Source organism: Fusarium flagelliforme, assembly GCF_020744385.1.
Source record: "Fusarium flagelliforme strain FIESC 12 MPI-CAGE-AA-0113 chromosome Unknown B0J16scaffold_1, whole genome shotgun sequence".
Taxonomy (NCBI): Eukaryota; Fungi; Ascomycota; class Sordariomycetes; order Hypocreales; family Nectriaceae; genus Fusarium; species Fusarium flagelliforme.
The window spans coordinates 6142557-6158141 of NW_025763503.1; the positions used below are offsets into that span (position 1 = coordinate 6142557).

The following is a 15585-nucleotide window of genomic DNA, read 5'->3' on the forward strand; positions in this document are numbered from 1 at the left end:
TCGGCTGGAAGGCCCACAGTCCAATCCATATCGCCAACAGAGAGCCCTTTCTTGATTTTGTGGGTGGTGGTGCATGGCCGTTCTTAGTTGGTGGAGTGGTTTGTCTGGAGACTTCGGTAGCGCTGACCAAGAGCTTGTCGTTATCCTGTGAAAGATCAGAACGAGTGACCATTTCACCTTCCGCGCGACCGAACCATTTCTCTCAGGGCCACAAGGTTAAGGTAGTGGGTTCCAGCCCGGCCTCTCCCTTGGTTCGTCAAGTTGCCCAAGGTTGCCGGGGAGGTAGGAGACAAACCATCGGCCATCCTCCGAGGGTTGCTGATATTATGTTAGCATAGCACGTACGCTAGTAGGCAGATAACAGCACATACCTTGAAGAACATGTGCGCTCTCGAATTGGAGCTTGGAGCGGTCATATTCTCCAGCATCGCTCGAGGCCATTTAGTAGGGTTAATGAGGTAGTGCTGGGGCACGGATACATGCTGCCTTGGTCGTACTCTAGCTTGAGGATGTGAACGGAGGCCAAGTAGATTCATCAAGTCTCCTGTCGTAACTTTAACAAAGACTATAGTCTGGGTATTTTGTCTGGATATCTTGCTTAGCTTCAATATGAGAGGCGGAGGAAGGAAGTACCATCCTGTTTATATACTGATTCACCAGTTCGGTTCAAGTGTCCAGTCTCCATTGACCTTCCCGACACGGGTAAAAAATGGCGGGCATGCCTGTTCGAGCGTCATTTCAACCCTCAAGCTCAGCTTGGTGTTGGGACTCGCGGTAACCCGCGTTCCCCAAATCGATTTGCGGTCACGTCGAGCTTCCATAGCGTAGTAATCATACACCTCGTTACTGGTAATCGTCGCGGCCACGCCGTAAAACCCCAACTTCTGAATGTTGACCTCGGATCAGGTAGGAATACCCGCTGAACTTAAAGCTGCAGTCTCCAGGGACATTTGAACGGGATTGGGGCGTCATGATTGCTATGGAAGCCGAGTTGGGTTTTGGGTAGAGGTCACCGCTTGTGGTTAATTCCCTGGCACTTCTTGCCACGAGCTTTGACGAAGAGGCTGGGATCGTCGACTAGTCAGTTACAGGCCCAGCGGATGTGTTCTAGGCGCACCTCGTGAGTAGACCGCCCAGTCGATTATCATGCTCTCCTGGCCTGCTCTTTATCAGCATTACAGGGGCATTTTGTGTCCTCTTCCTTTCTGCCGGGCGCGCAACAGCCCTTGGACCATACCGTGAATATGTTCAGACCCAGTAAATATATAGAGGTATTGGATTGGAAAGGGGGGCGGTTGATAGTCGGAGGTAAAGGAGGAGGATGTCGATGAAAGGGAAGCAAGCTGATATTTCAGTGGCTTATATGGAGCGGAACTCAACTTCGCCGAGGCAGCTTGAATGACTTTCTGAGATTGTATCATATGTGAGTCTATGAGCTTTTGTAGCGGCATGGTTGGTCCTTAGATGTGATATTCTTCGTAGTGATCTACGAGGTCTATGTTGTTCGCAAAGCAACATATACTGTTGGGATATGATGTTCTGGACTTGGATATATCTCAGGAGTTCGGCTCAGGGGGTGATAGGTCGTTGTCTCAAGGTGTGACAGAAAGAGCGATAAAGCCTTATGACTGCCCACTTGTTTGTTTCGGTATATATGCCTGTTTCAGTGAGAGAGAGAACATTCCGACCACGGTGTTTATAGATCTTCGATCGCATAGTAAAACCCGCTGGAGTCGATATCCTATCGCTGTGTCAGTCTCGTGCATATAATAAAAGTCGACCTGAGCCCATGTGCCATACATCACAAAGAGTCAACCTTAGTTTTATGGAGGCCAGTAGCGGTACTTGAAGTTTAGTCGTCCAACTCGCAGGACAGCCCTTTTCCAGCTGTCGCCAAACCCCCTCATGCGGCGTATCTGGTGGCATTGCTGTCCACAGACATGGTCATGGAAGCCAATGAAGCAGTGACACCACCGGGAGTAGCGTAGTTTGTTCTGCCATGTTGAGAACACAAGATAATCGTCGCTTTTGACATTCTGGTTGAGTAGATCCATATTGCTGGTAAATACCCCTCTATAGAAGACTCACGATAGACAAGTACCTTGCAATGTTTTTCTGGTAGGTTTTTCTCTTAACCTGCACGGTCTTAGGCTGGCCTTATACCTCTTCGATCGTGGTCGGGCGAGCGTCAGAAGGTATCTTTCGTGCGGCGCATCTAGTGGCATTGCTGTCCACGGACACGGTCGTGGAAGCCAGTGATGCAGTGACATCACCGGGAACAGCGTGCGAGACATCGCAGCCTACGATCATGGTCGGGCGAGCGCCAGGAACGAGAGTTGGCGTCTTCCACAAAGAGGTGGTGAACATGTATTTCGAGTCGGCCGTGCACAGGCTGTAACCACTAGTATTCGCCTGGTTGGAATGCGAATGGAAGTCGGCTGGAAGACCACGGTTCACACCACAAGACTCGGCAATAAACAACGCCTTCCCCGCGTTGTTTGTGTACCTGAGAATGCACATCGTCAATAGATGGCTGTTCATGACCCCGGCGGGCATAGCTTTAGCGATTGCGCGGATCCGTAGGAGACGAACCATCACTGCCATGTTTCAGACATTGTACCGAATGTTATCAGATTCGTCTTGTAGATGTGTCATCATGAGGCTCAAGGTATGCACCGCAAAGGTATTCGCCAACATGTATAGGATGATCCTTCAAGAGAGAAATGGTGTTTGAAGTAAAGCGTTCTTCATCTCTGGGCGTCTTGAGGCAACCCTAGCTTGTAATAGAACCACCCATCTTCCGAGGGTTGTTGATGTCGATGAATCTCGGGCGTTCTGGCACAGAAGCCCAAATCTCTTTCGAACGGGTCCTGGCAGGGCAAGACTTGAACTCCTTGTATGGTGTTGGAACTTTTCAGCTGTCTCATGACGTAAGGCCGTTCAGTATAGAATGCTTCAAGATCTGGTTCACGTTAGCATGAGACTCCCACTGGTACGCAGAGTATGGTACATAACTTGAGCATTCTATAGCCCTGGACTTGTTGTTGTCTGGGTATGTATATAAGACGCCATGAGACAGAGTCTGCCCAGCGTTGGTGCGGCTTTTGTACTCTTGAAATGTGAAATTCTAAAAGTCCTGTCCGTATTCCACCTCTCAGACAACAGTTTCGCATCCATCGCAGTACTCCTGTGGATCTCATAGGAACAGAGAGAAACACAGGATACCGGCTACCCCAGCATTGGTGTAACTATTACTTCAAAGTCTCGCAAGGCTCCACCGAGCGGCCAGGTCAACGCCGTGAGAGATTGAATGTAGCATAGTGTCTGACTGGCTGTCCCTCCTTGTGAACTGCGTAAAACCCCCCAATGCTGGGTGTCAAAGTGTGAACAAACAAACATGCAGTTGCACCATCAAGCTTGGTGTTTACCTTCATGCTGTGGCAAGAAACGTTCTTCCCAGGAAGGTTTTTTGTCTCTCGCAGAACACATATAATGGCCAAGGATTCTTGAAAGGAGCGGAATGAAGAGGGTTGGACATCCAGAATACATGCCCCCAGTCTTGAAAGCTGGGTCTTGAACCGGAAGACGTTGGCAGTGAGGGATATCGCTGGCCTCAAATCTGGGGCCTTTACATATATATATATGTGTGTGTGTGTGTTGGTATCGCCAACTGAAACTGATCAAATGGAAGACCGATAGGTGAATTGCCAGCCTTTGGCATATCGTCCGGCAGTGTCTTGCATCTCAGCCGCCTGCAACCTTGGAATGGTACTGGCCATTTCCTTCTTTACATGGCTGCTGGGGATGACCTGGGTGAGGATGCAGTATCTGAAGTTACACCTCCAAGCATGGCGTTCACATTCATGCATGTGAATGCCAGAGCCGGTCGCCATTCCGCAAGTCGTCACCTGTACAGTAGCTTGACAAGATGTCAAACAGCATCAGAGTATTGAAAGTAGCATTGGACCACTTCCAGACGAGATCTGACGGAGCATGTCCCGTGTGGCAAGCGCGGAGACATTCGAAAAGGAATCCACCTAACTCGAATCCCAAAACCAACTCAACATTACGATCGATAAGTCGAGGTCATCCAATACCCAGGATGGTGCGTATCCATAATTGTGTCCCGCGACCTCAGGTACGTCGTGTTCATAGTTGGTAGTTAGATCATCGCCATACAATTCCTCAGATTCCTCGCCCAGAATCATACATATCAAGGGCCTCAGGGTTGGGGCGACCCTTGTGCTTCGCCTTGAACTTGAGACGACATAGCTTTCGTAGCTGCTGAATGCATCATTCCATCGCAATCTTCTGTTGTTCTTCGTCGATTTCTCAAACGTTCGGGTTGATCTGACGACGGATGAGGAAGACTAGTTTGTTGTGCTCACGAAGTCGCAGGGCGAGACCAGTCTATGACCTGCTGATCACTGATGAACTCGGTATAGTCAGGTATTTACACAATACTTGGCATTCAAAGTGAAGGACTGGGCGATTGTAGAGCTTGTCCTCACTTGGACGACCCTTGTGCTTCACCTTGGACTCGGGGTGACACAGCTTGCGAAGCTGCTTGAAGGGTCTCCCATCGTCAGGAACTGCCCAAGCATAACAACGGGTTTCATGCTTTGAGCGTAGTTTATGGTAGGTCTGTTTCAGCGCCTTCAAGATGGGCGGTCAGGAGAGCCAAATGTGCATATGCAAGGTAGACGGTCGAGAGAGCTTTATCCTCATTTGGGCGATCTTTGTGCTTCACCTTGGGCCTGAGGCGACGCAGCTTGCGAAGCTGCTTGAAGCATCGGATGACTCCCATCCGTTCTTGCCTCTGCCAGGCTTGAGGTGCTCATTCAGTATGCTTGCTGTAGGGTTGGCGCCACTTGAGCTACCTCTTGACTCGATCGGCTAGGTCGCTTATGTATACATTAGCCAGTTCATTGGTTATCCTATCTGCTCCAAAGTGACTGGGTCAAGAGTAGCAAGGAAATCACAAGTCATCTTCAGTTGTTGGGACTTGAGATTCTTATCGGCTTATAGTCGTGAAGACCTTTTGGACAGAGGAGTGGTGTGATATTCCGTGAATCTCAAGACATGTTGAGCTGTGAACACTGGTACTATTGTGTGTTCGATGAGTTATTTTGTTCGCTTGGTATGCTGTGGTCGGTCGCAAGACATCATTCTTCCAGGATCATCCCAGATGAGGTTGTCGAGCTCGAGCAGCCCCTTGAGCCTGGGTTGACCCTTTGATGACAAAAGCTCCATCTGAGCCGGTGCCATAATCGGACTCGAAGATGCAGCTACATCAGAAAGCCCGATCTCGAGATCAGCAGTGATCACAGCAAGGCTAAGCAATTTCTTTTTTGGCCTTGGAGGAAGTTTTTGAGCGATGCAAGCAGATCAGGCTTTGAACAAGAAAGAGGCCAGGGTCGGAACAAGGTCTTGCACAAACTTTTGAAGCTATATTCATGCCCGACCTGAAGGGCATACAGGTCACCCAAGCTCTCACGGCCTGAACTTTGTACCTATGCCACGGCGATGGTTGCTTTGACCCAAGAGCAGACTCCCGATGGTGGGTCATCTCGACTAAGGATTTGCAAAATCTGTAGGCTGATTCGGTGCTCGTTCCTGTCTCAACCTCATTACGAAGATTATGACGCGTCTGAAGATACTTTTACATTAGCGATCACGCTTCACATGACGATGATTTACCACTGCTTACCCGACGGTTCTCATCATATGCTTGTCTTGACTCCCCTTCCTTCCCATCTAGAGAGCTTGTAGACGATGGTCCGGGTTCTCCGTTGATGTCTAGGGGTTGCAATAGAGGCTCGGAGACTGCAGCGCGGAAAGCATTAGACCTCCTTGTGAAATGGTGCACCCGAGAGCACGAGCCAGCCTGGAGGAGTCTCGCGGTTGGGGGTGTTCCATTTACAAGTCCAGTAAGGGAAACGCGAGGATTGGATTGGGAGGGGTGCTATCTCGAACCCTGTTGGGTTCTTAGGGAGGCAACCCGCGACATACGACTCGATGGATTTGGACACTCGGCCACGCAGTAGAGGGTAGTGGCACGAGGATGACAATGAGTACTAATAGAAGGTAAACAAGAGGGGAGAACGACAGAAAGCAGCTGGAGGTGACGCCTATTCCAAGCGTGAAGAAGGGGAAGGAAACAACGAGTCAGTGAGCTCAAATACTCTGGAGGCAGACTGCGAGGAGGAAGACGAAGCTTCCCAGAATATTTTCACAAGAGATTTTGGAGGTGGAGGGACGAATTCTGAAAGGCTCGGGGAGGGAGAAACGGCCGCAGTGTATAGACCCACATATTAGGTGCATGAGCTCACCCCCCTGGAGCTGGGCCAACCACGTACACCAATAGGATAATGATCTTGGTGTATAATGGAACATTTGCAGTGGCAGTATCGGTTCTCTTGGTAGCTGGCAGCAGAGAGTAGCGTTGTTCCAGTACAGATTGCAGTGTTCATCCCCCCTTGCCCGTCGAACACAGAGTTGGTCACTCTGTGCCAGCTCAGACCAGCATTGAGGCTACTTTTGCTTGGCCTGCTAAGCCACAAGTTCATCTTCTTTTTACTAAGGTGTCAAGGTCTCTTAGTTTGTGACGAGTGGTGGGCCAGAGAAATGTTCACCGAATGGGTCCATAGCGGTTCCTCCTCATGAATGGAACACTACAAGGAGTCAAAAGCATCTATTGATACAGCGTTTGGTAAACAGCCTTGACTTTAGACTTGAGATATTCTCTTTTGTTATATTTTACCATGAATTGGTATGCACTAACAGCACCCCGAGTTAATCTCGTCACCAAGCACAACAAAATACTGCTTTCGTCACAGTCGGCCTGACCGATTCCAAAGCACCTTCTTTTCATCCTAACTATATCAAGACACTTCCAAGATCTACGATTCAGATTTCTTTGTACGTTACAAAAGGCTTTCTTTTGATCAAGTGTTTCACAACAAAGAGTCTGACGAACAATAGGGGAACAACACTGCACTGTCTTCACTGGAAAGGAAATTTACGAACAAAGGTACCAGAATTCTCATATTCACGAGGTATGATTGTCTTCTATTTTCGGCTTTCACTCGAGTCCTAGCTGACCTAGAAATGTCCAAAATTTGAAGTCCAAGACGGTCCCAACTCGTCAACGCAACGTCTCCAACGACGCAATAGCCCATAACTTCTTATCCAAGGACCGAAAACAATCCGAAGACCCCGATGTTACGAGAAGACAAGATCTAGAATTTTACTTCTTCCCGTTTCCCTTTCCATCGCCGCTCTTCCCCTCCGATCCGTTCGCCTTCGACCCTTTGCGCTTCTCCGGGTCAAGCTGCTCGACAGCGTTTCGAATTACCGCTATATCGCATGTTGCGGGAGGCTCTACGATTCTTTAACGAAATTTTATTGAGCCGAGAGGAAGAAACACATACCCTCCTTGCGAGCAAGCTCGCGGTCCTGGTGAACCTTCTCGGCCTGGCTTTCGTGGGAAGACATCGCGATGATGATACGAAGACTCGATTGCTTAGAAAGAGTCTTGGCAAAGTAGGAGGTGCCTTGTAGGCTTTGGATATGTGTATTTGAGATGGAATCGTGCTTTTTACTTGATAGCAGAGCGATGAAGAAATTGAAGCAGAGGACAACAGAGATAGACATTGGCGATCTTATATATCCGGGCGAGAAGCATTTACAAACAGGTGGAAGCACTCTATTAAAGCGATCATTGGGAAGCATGTCTTAGTTTTGTTTGGCTTTCGGCTAACTGATTGGACTCAACGTCGTGGTAGTGGACATTATCCGAGTGTTTGCCTCTCTTCAATCGTTCTGTTTGACAGTTCGTACAACAGGACCTAACACGCATCACGCTTGCAAACTGATTGGGAACTGCACTCTCGGTCTCAGGCGTCAAACATGCTCGTGGAAAGTTCTTGATGACGCCCATCACAGTTTGTGTGGCGAACCGGTTGAGCAAACAATTTGTTTCTCCCTTTTTTTTCGAGTATGTCTAGCCTCCTTTTTCTTCAACCCCAGGAACCATGTTCTAACTCAAGAATTCGTCTTTTCCCTGCTCTCTTAGGACATCGTGCACAGTCTCCAGTACCCGCCCATGAAGATCCGTCGGTGCCGCCACGAAACCAAAGTTCGCGCTGATCTTCCTCCCGGCCGTCAAATCGATCTTCTTCCCGTGCACATCCGTGATCTTTCCGCCAGCTTCCTCAAACAGCAACATAGCTCCCGCGTGATCCCAGGTTTTTGCGTAGCGATCTCGGCGTTTGTATACCCAAACAGTCGTGTTGCCCAAACCCATCGCTAGAACAGCCCATCGCAGAACCCAAGGAACGAGGTCGCTGCCCGGATAGTTGGCATTGAGGCGCGAGGCAACGACTTCGTGAATTCCGTCTAGGGCAGAGTCGACAATTGTGGCGCTGGTGACGAAGCTGATTTGTTCGTTGGCGGTGTGAGGAGATAGTTGTCTGGGCTGATCAGAGTGAAGAGGTCTGACGTATGCGCCATAGCCCTTGACAGCAAAGAAGATACATCCTTCACCCTTGGGATCAATATCTTCGTTCTTGAGAGGCGCTTTGGCATCGATTGACAGATTGGGCGCGCCGACGATACCAGCGACTTGTTCGCCATCAACAAGAAGACCCATGTTAATAGCATAAAGCTGGCCCCGAAGATACGTCTTTGTCCCATCGATAGGATCAAACACCCAAGTACGTCCACTTGAAGCAGGGCTACTAGCTCCACACTCATCAATCAACTCGCACATCTGCTCTCGCGTCTTAGGAAGCTGACATAGAGAAGGCGTATCCTCATCTCCAGCAACACGCATCAGAAGCTCCCACACACGCTCCATAAGCACAGGTTTCTGCTTCAAGTCCGACGCATCTTCCTCTCCGACCACTCGATCCTCCGGGAAAGCATTCTTGATCGTCGCTGTAAGAAGAGCCTGGACTGCAAAGTCAGCAACAGTCACAGGGCTCAAATCATCCTTCTCAATTGCGCCCTTGTCTTTGTCTGAGACAATTGACTGACTGAGCTGAGCGGCTTTTTGCAAAGCTCCGATAGCTACAGTGAGTTCTCGCTTATACGGACTGTCCATTTTGAGCTGGTGTTGAAGAAGATGGTGGTTGTGGTGGCACAAGAACCCCGCTTTGATATAATTGTGGATAAATGCATACTGACTTCATTCACAGATCCATCCAATGACTTCACGTACCATTACACCTCATCATCAACAGCCATCAAATGGACAATCGCACATGCCTGACGAACCGGTGAGGCTAGATCCAGCCGCCATCACATTTTTCGGCGAACCATTCAAGCTCACGCCTGTAGTTGAGGATATTCTACGCACGCGCTATTGCGTACCCGGGAGCATCTTCTTAGTAGAGGGCATCGATCGCGTTGCTGTGTCGAGTTCAGGACGATGGCAAGCGATCCGACTACTACTTGGTGATGGGGAGTTATGCATTCAGGCACTTTTGGGGAGCGATATGCATCGCTTTGTTCATACACGAGATGTTGGGCTAGGGGCTTATGTTAGGTGTGACGCTTTCCATGCCAAGTGGCAGGACGTTGGGGAGCAGAAGATGGTAACATTGATCATCGAAAATTTCTTTACTATTGGGTGGAATGAGTCGTATCGAGTATTGCAGACGGATGAGCAGCTTATGCTTCAGGAACGACCAAAGCGTGTTCCTACATCTCGCGCTGAATCTAAGCGTGTCGAGCAACCACCTGAGCCGCAGGAAGAATCTACAGAGGAGTCCGCAGAAGAAATACCAGAAGAAGTTGAGATCCCAGAAGAGCTTTTGGAAGACGCCCTTTTAGAGTCTCCAGAAGCCGAGACAAAGAAACCCCCCAAACCATATGTCGAAGATGAGTTTGATGACGACGAAGCAGCGGCTGAAGAAGCCTTTCAAGCATTCGAGACTCTCGCATTCGGTGCGCAACCTAAGACACCAACGAAGATGGCACCACAAAAACAAAAGACACCTCCATCCGCTCAACCCAGTGAACCCGTCGCTCTTCAACGCGACTGGCACAATCCTCAAACACCTCTCAAACTGACCGTCCTACGCTCAATCCCTAACCTTCCCTACAAGCAAAACTGGTCTTGCAACGTACTTGCCGTCATCGCTTCCATCTCAGCCGTGGAGCCATCCCACCTTCCACCCTACAGACAGCGCACCGCACGGCTTGTCGACCCTTCCACGTCAAAGCAGGTGCACCTCACCGTGTTTCTGGATCCAGAGAAGTTCAATCCACGTGTAGGAAGTGCGGTTTTGCTCGTGGGTGTCAAAAACCATAGGTTCGATGGGGGCAGTTTGAAGAAATACGAGAGTGATCGCAAGAATGGAAGGTGGTGGTTTGAGGATCCGATGGAAATGAATTGGTGTGATGTCGAGGGCATTAAGGCGTGGTGGTCGCAAGGGGCTGATTCTAGTGAGGCACGACGATAGCTAGGAGTAAAATAGCTCGATATTAAAGTTTAGCTGCCAGAGATAAACAGCCTAGAAGTCTTCCAACATACCACGAAATGATTCGGTCTCCCCACGCCAGCTCAGACTGGCACTTAGGCCACTCTATTTCTGGCACCCTCAACGTGAATGGGAATATTCTCTTAATTATAATGATCCTCAAAATCCTCCTCAAAATCCTCCTCAAAATCCTCTGGGTCAGTAGAGTCAGAAGACCACTGATCCGTGTTTGTGTTGATCGGAGGTGAGGCTGGTTGACCACTACTCCTTTCGTTCCGAGTCATCAAACCGGAGCCCAATTCGGTATGCTTCAGCTCAAGCCTTTGTGTCATGTCGACCAAGTAGGAGAATGACCCGTATGCTGTAGTATTGATTGGCCAAGTGTCATCAATAATGATATCATTTGAAGTGTTTTTGTATAATGGCTTTGCGGATGGTTCATAAAGAACCAAGCCACCAAGAGTGGGTAAAATTATAAACTCATCATCTTGAAAAACCTGAGTGGTGTTGATTTGTAGGGAGAATGAGATTTGCGTTGGTGTCCATTGGGGCGACGGCGCTTGATAACTACCCAAGGGGTGTAGTGTCTGCAGGTAAATCTCCGACCTGTGATTAGCAGAAGTCGTGGTAGCTGTCAACAGCAGGTCATCGTTCCAAAGATGCACGTTTTGCAATTTCAGGGAGGGCAAGTCCACTAAAGGACTGTAGAACTCGCCATCCCACAGGACATCACGACGCGTAGACAAGTACTCGTGGTGACCAAAAGTCTCTGTGAGAAGATTGAAGGTGATAGCACCCCAATCCCCCCTTCTTGTTCGCGGCTCACAGCAGGGGCAAAGCTTGAGTTTGCTGGTCTCTGCGGCCTGGACGCGATAGACCCCAAGACAAAATGTGCCATGATTATCAGACTTTCGGCAAGTCAAAGATACAACAACCCAGGTGTAATCGTGACAGTCTGGCTGTGGGCTCTTCAGTGGGTTTGAAATGGATGTTGTCTTCTGCCAGATAGCCTTCCCGTCTTCGAACTTGGCCACAAGGAAGCTGCATGTACGTCCATCTGTTACAGTTAGACCTCGAGTCATTGGTGTAGCTTCCAGAATCTTACCTGTGAATCCGTGGGAAAATGCCTTAACAACAAAAACCACATTTTCCTTGGTGGGATGTATCAGAACTTTGGGCTCCCCTCCAATCATGGGCTCGGCGCCAATGGGACATTCCAGCTTTGTCTGATTGAGCTCCTTGAGCTTCCCGCCCCAAGTGAAATACAAGATCCGCTTGGTCTGAGTGACGAAGTAGACCACCTTCGCGTCCAGATACGCAGTTTTAAGAGCGGCAGGCAGCGAAATTCGTTTCCATTCTCGGGTCTCTAGGTGAACAATGTGCACCGCCCGCCATATCGAATCCACCTCGACGAGAACAAGAAGCTGGTCACTGACAGCAATGGCTTGATATACTGCGCCCGACGTAACGCTCCCTGGTGGAATGAATCTCAGTCTTTGGCGCGTATGCAAGTCGTCTATGACAAAACTTCGTTCACTGGACTGCCATGCCAGCTTCTTTTTGTTGTAGTGGAAGCGCCAGCCACCTTCGACATACTTTGTTCCACGGTGATGGAACTCGGGAAGGTCTGTGAAAGAGCTACTTGCACCGATGTCCCAAGGTATCCAGGTGTGCTTGCTGTAGGGTTGGCGCCACTTGAGATGCCTCTGAATCGCGCGTAGATAGAGGTCCTCGGTGGATGTTTCTGGGTAGGTTGCTTGAAGGCCAGGGAAGAACTGGTGAAGCGCCTTGGTGAGTACTGCCTCTTGTCTCCAAGTTTCTTTCCATTTCTTGCATACTCTGCTGCAACATCGATAATCATCAAAATCAAGGTAAACGAGTATTCCACAGACCAGCTCTTGTGGGAGATCCTGGAGGCCGCTCAGTTCGATGTTTGTGGCCTCAATCTTCTTGCGAAGGAATAGGATGTCCCATGGCGTGAGCTCGGCGAAGAAACTGTCAAGTTCCTCTTGTCGTGAATTCAGTGCTCTCATCGCTTCATTTCAGACCAGAAGATACTAATATTAGTGCATAAGTTGAAATAAAATGATTTTAAAAATTTGTTCTGACCATGATGCAGATGGAAGTTGAATGTCGGGTCATTTGTTGCGGTTTCAGAATACACTAGGGCGTGAGGTTGCAGCATGAGGAATGTCAGCACATAGAGGGATCATGTGACTATCGAATACAAAATTGGTCGAACAGGAAGAAATGCATACTAACACCCGCTGTGGCACAATTTCACATCTCTTTTTAAGAAAAGATTGATCAATAGACATGATTAGTATCCTTGGACCAAAGTTTGGTTTGAGACGTTGACAGGAAATCCAGTGACTTTCTCACTCTCAAGGTGACCTACCCTATGCCTGAAAAGGAGGTTGAATAGACGAAACACCTGATATTCTAGCACAAGGGGGTCACTTGATCTTTTGATGTAACTAGACGTACTCCTAGACTTCTTTTTATAAGTATCGCCTACAATTAACACCTACCTGGGTCAGTGGTGTACTGATTATATTACTTTAAGCGTCAATGTATCACCGGAATTAGGTGTTACGAGCATAGGAGACGAGATACTTTGGTTACATTATGCGAGCTTAGACTGGCATTGAGAATACTTCATTTGGGGTTTCTAATAGAGGATAATTCTCATTTACCCAGTACAGAATTTGATGATTTTGCGATCATGTTTCACTCGCGATTGATAAGATTGATAACAAACTGAATGCGACTCTGACTGTGTCCGGAATTTTGTCCAACCGGTCTCGGAGAGAAATTGTGGGGAATATTCGGAGCATGACCCCATGACGTGGGATCGCGATGGAGCCTCGGTTGACGTGATTCATAGTATACCCTGCCAATATATTCATTCTTTGCCTTCAACATGACTCCGACCTAAATCTCTTCTCTTCAACTCCTACAACATTCCCTAGCCATGTCGTCTGCCGCCCCCGACGACACCCAGGCTTCGCGCCTCGATGCCGATCAAATGTCCACGCGCAGCTCAGTCTACGCCTCAGACAACGACACGGATTCTACCGAGACCCGCATCCAGCGCAATAAAGAAAAACAAAGTGTTCGACTCATCGCCTTCATTTCGGCCAATATCATCGCCCTCGCTTGCGGTTCCATCGTCGTATTCTCCCTCTACGCGCCCCTTCTGCAGTCCCGTCTGCACTATTCTCAGTTCCAGGTCAACGCCGTAGCCATCGCAGGCTCTGTCGCTCTCTACCTTCCTATTTCGGGCGTCGGATATATCTGTGATCGCGTTGGTCTAAAACCGCTTGCACTCGCAGGAGGAATCCTGTTTGGTAGCGGTTATGGAATCGCGGCGGGTGTATATAGGAAGTTGGACCTGGAGTATCGCAGCCATCCTGGATATCGGGTTAATGGCGACTGGTCGCTTCCATTCTTGATGTTCTCGTTTGTCTGCGTTGGTATCGCGACTTGCTGTCTTTACATGGCTGCTGTGTCGTCGTGCGCAAAGAACTTTGGAAAAGGTCGATACAGAGGTTTGGCGCTTGCTACACCGATTACTTGTTTCGGGCTGAGTCCCATGTGGCTGAGTCAAGCGGGAACCCGACTGTTCTCCGAGCCGCGATCAGACGGTGGGAGGGGCGACTTGGATGTATACCGCTTTTTCATCTTCCTCGCCATTCTCACCTTCTCTATGGGTATGCTCGGTACCTTTACACTGCGTGTTGTAGATGAAGATGAACTTATCGACGAGGCTATCGAAGAGCTGGAACAGAGCGGACTGCTGGACGGTAGCTCTTTGCTCGGCCGGTCCGAGCGGAGCTACGGTGCAACTGGCGAAGACACAGAGACCTCGGCACTACTTGACGCATCGAAAGATGACGCCAAGTGGAAGAAGAATTGGGTTCTCAACGCTGAAACGCGTTCCTTCCTTGCCGACCGTACCATGTGGCCGTTTGCCCTCGCTTTCTTGCTCATCGTTGGACCAGGGGAGGCTTTTATAAACAACCTTGGTACGATCATCGGGACCCTTACGCCGCCAGAGATGGAGGGCTTGAGTCATCGTACTTCTGCGGCGACACATGTGTCTATCTTTGGTGTAACCAATACCGCTTCGCGAATCTTCATTGGTACTCTGACGGATTTACTGGCACCCTATCCCCAGACACAGCATGTTCAAGGGCCACAGACTCGTTCGGCAGTGAGCAGTCGTTTCTCCATTTCCCGAGTCGCCTTCATGGCCTTTTTTGCAAGCCTGCTTTCTATTGGCCTTCTTATTCTTGCCTCGGGTATGGTACAAAACCATGCTGAGCGCTTCTGGCTTGTCTCAGGTCTTGTAGGCGCAGGTTATGGAGCTATTTTCAGTCTCACACCTCTTATTGTGACGATTATCTGGGGTGTTGAGAACTTTGCTACCAACTTTGGCATCATCGGCATGCTTCCCGCTGCCGGATCAACATTTTGGGGACTCGTCTACTCAGCGACGTACCAGAATGGAGCCAACAACTCAAAGGCCACGCCTGGTGATGAAGATCGGGGCGATTTGTTCTGCTATGGAGAGCAGTGTTATGCTCCGACGTACTGGGCTGAGACCATCACAGTGTGGGTTGCAGTTGGATTGTTGCTCTGGGCTTGGAAGGGCAGAGGCGGTTGGGCGCAGCGCGGAATCATCATCTAGTCTTGCATTGTTATGGCGTTTGTATAGATCGTACAGCATACGTGGGTAGGGCGTACATGATTTAGCCGCGAATCTTGGCATAGCATGGGTCACTTTAGTTTTGTTGATATCATCATTTCAATGTTACAGCGTTCATTAGTTTGCCATGTTCCCGTCACTTGAGCTGTCTATCCCTGCTGGGTATCTATCTGTAAGCTTAGAGTAACAAATTAAACAGCCTACCGCCCGGACTAAACTCACATAAAGTGACGAAACTATTTCGTCTCGGCGGTCATTGACAGTTATTGTCAAAGCTCCTACATGCATCCGCAGCTTACCCCGGATTTTAGACATGCGCCAAGGAACCCACTCTGATACCTACACTATCAAGCAAGTTTCCCGCGGACAACTTCAACCTTTCCCCTC

At 49.2% G+C, this 15585-nt stretch overlaps 6 protein-coding genes across 6 annotated transcripts; 2 read left to right on the plus strand and 4 right to left on the minus strand.

Moving 5' to 3' along the window:
* Positions 1-2136: 2136 nt before the first annotated feature.
* On the minus strand, positions 2137-2638 carry B0J16DRAFT_391970 (uncharacterized protein). The gene has a single exon (XM_046131960.1). The coding sequence runs from the start codon at positions 2602-2604 to the stop codon at positions 2158-2160; it is 447 nt and encodes a 148-aa protein (XP_045989916.1). The 5' UTR covers positions 2605-2638; the 3' UTR covers positions 2137-2157.
* A 4611-nt stretch (positions 2639-7249) lies between these two features.
* Positions 7250-7656, minus strand: B0J16DRAFT_378717 (uncharacterized protein; the record flags this gene model as incomplete). Its single annotated transcript, XM_046130940.1, has 2 exons — positions 7250-7383; positions 7434-7656. The coding sequence occupies 2 exons, from the start codon at positions 7654-7656 to the stop codon at positions 7250-7252; spliced, it is 357 nt and encodes a 118-aa protein (XP_045989917.1).
* Positions 7657-7699: 43 nt separating this feature from the next.
* Positions 7700-9124, minus strand: B0J16DRAFT_409816 (uncharacterized protein). Its single transcript, XM_046133099.1, has one exon. The coding sequence runs from the start codon at positions 9104-9106 to the stop codon at positions 8042-8044; it is 1065 nt and encodes a 354-aa protein (XP_045989918.1). The 5' UTR covers positions 9107-9124; the 3' UTR covers positions 7700-8041.
* Positions 9125-9225: 101 nt separating this feature from the next.
* Positions 9226-10667, plus strand: B0J16DRAFT_330180 (uncharacterized protein). Its single transcript, XM_046126418.1, has one exon. It carries the CDS (start codon positions 9267-9269, stop codon positions 10467-10469), a length of 1203 nt encoding a protein of 400 aa, XP_045989919.1. The 5' UTR covers positions 9226-9266; the 3' UTR covers positions 10470-10667.
* On the minus strand, positions 10622-12656 carry B0J16DRAFT_280024 (uncharacterized protein). Its single transcript, XM_046123877.1, has 2 exons — positions 11593-12656; positions 10622-11544 (listed from the first exon to the last, which is right to left on the minus strand). The coding sequence occupies exons 1-2, from the start codon at positions 12518-12520 to the stop codon at positions 10631-10633; spliced, it is 1842 nt and encodes a 613-aa protein (XP_045989920.1). The 5' UTR covers positions 12521-12656; the 3' UTR covers positions 10622-10630.
* A 653-nt stretch (positions 12657-13309) lies between these two features.
* On the plus strand, positions 13310-15315 carry B0J16DRAFT_330184 (putative transporter MCH1). Its single transcript, XM_046126419.1, has one exon. The coding sequence runs from the start codon at positions 13462-13464 to the stop codon at positions 15178-15180; it is 1719 nt and encodes a 572-aa protein (XP_045989921.1). The 5' UTR covers positions 13310-13461; the 3' UTR covers positions 15181-15315.
* Positions 15316-15585: the final 270 nt, after the last annotated feature.

What these genes read in the sequence shown, in the direction of transcription:
- B0J16DRAFT_391970 (XM_046131960.1), bottom strand. Translation starts at nt 2,604, where the DNA reads ATGGCAGTGATGGTTCGTCTCCTACGGATCCGCGCAATCGCTAAAGCT.
- B0J16DRAFT_409816 (XM_046133099.1), bottom strand. Translation starts at nt 9,106, where the DNA reads ATGGACAGTCCGTATAAGCGAGAACTCACTGTAGCTATCGGAGCTTTG.
- B0J16DRAFT_330180 (XM_046126418.1), top strand. Translation starts at nt 9,267, where the DNA reads ATGCCTGACGAACCGGTGAGGCTAGATCCAGCCGCCATCACATTTTTC.
- B0J16DRAFT_280024 (XM_046123877.1), bottom strand. Translation starts at nt 12,520, where the DNA reads ATGAGAGCACTGAATTCACGACAAGAGGAACTTGACAGTTTCTTCGCC. An exon ending in ATTTTCCCACGGATTCACAG is followed by an intron (nt 11,545 to 11,592) that starts GTAAGATTCTGG and finishes TAACTGTAACAG; the next exon opens with ATGGACGTACATGCAGCTTC.
- B0J16DRAFT_330184 (XM_046126419.1), top strand. Translation starts at nt 13,462, where the DNA reads ATGTCGTCTGCCGCCCCCGACGACACCCAGGCTTCGCGCCTCGATGCC.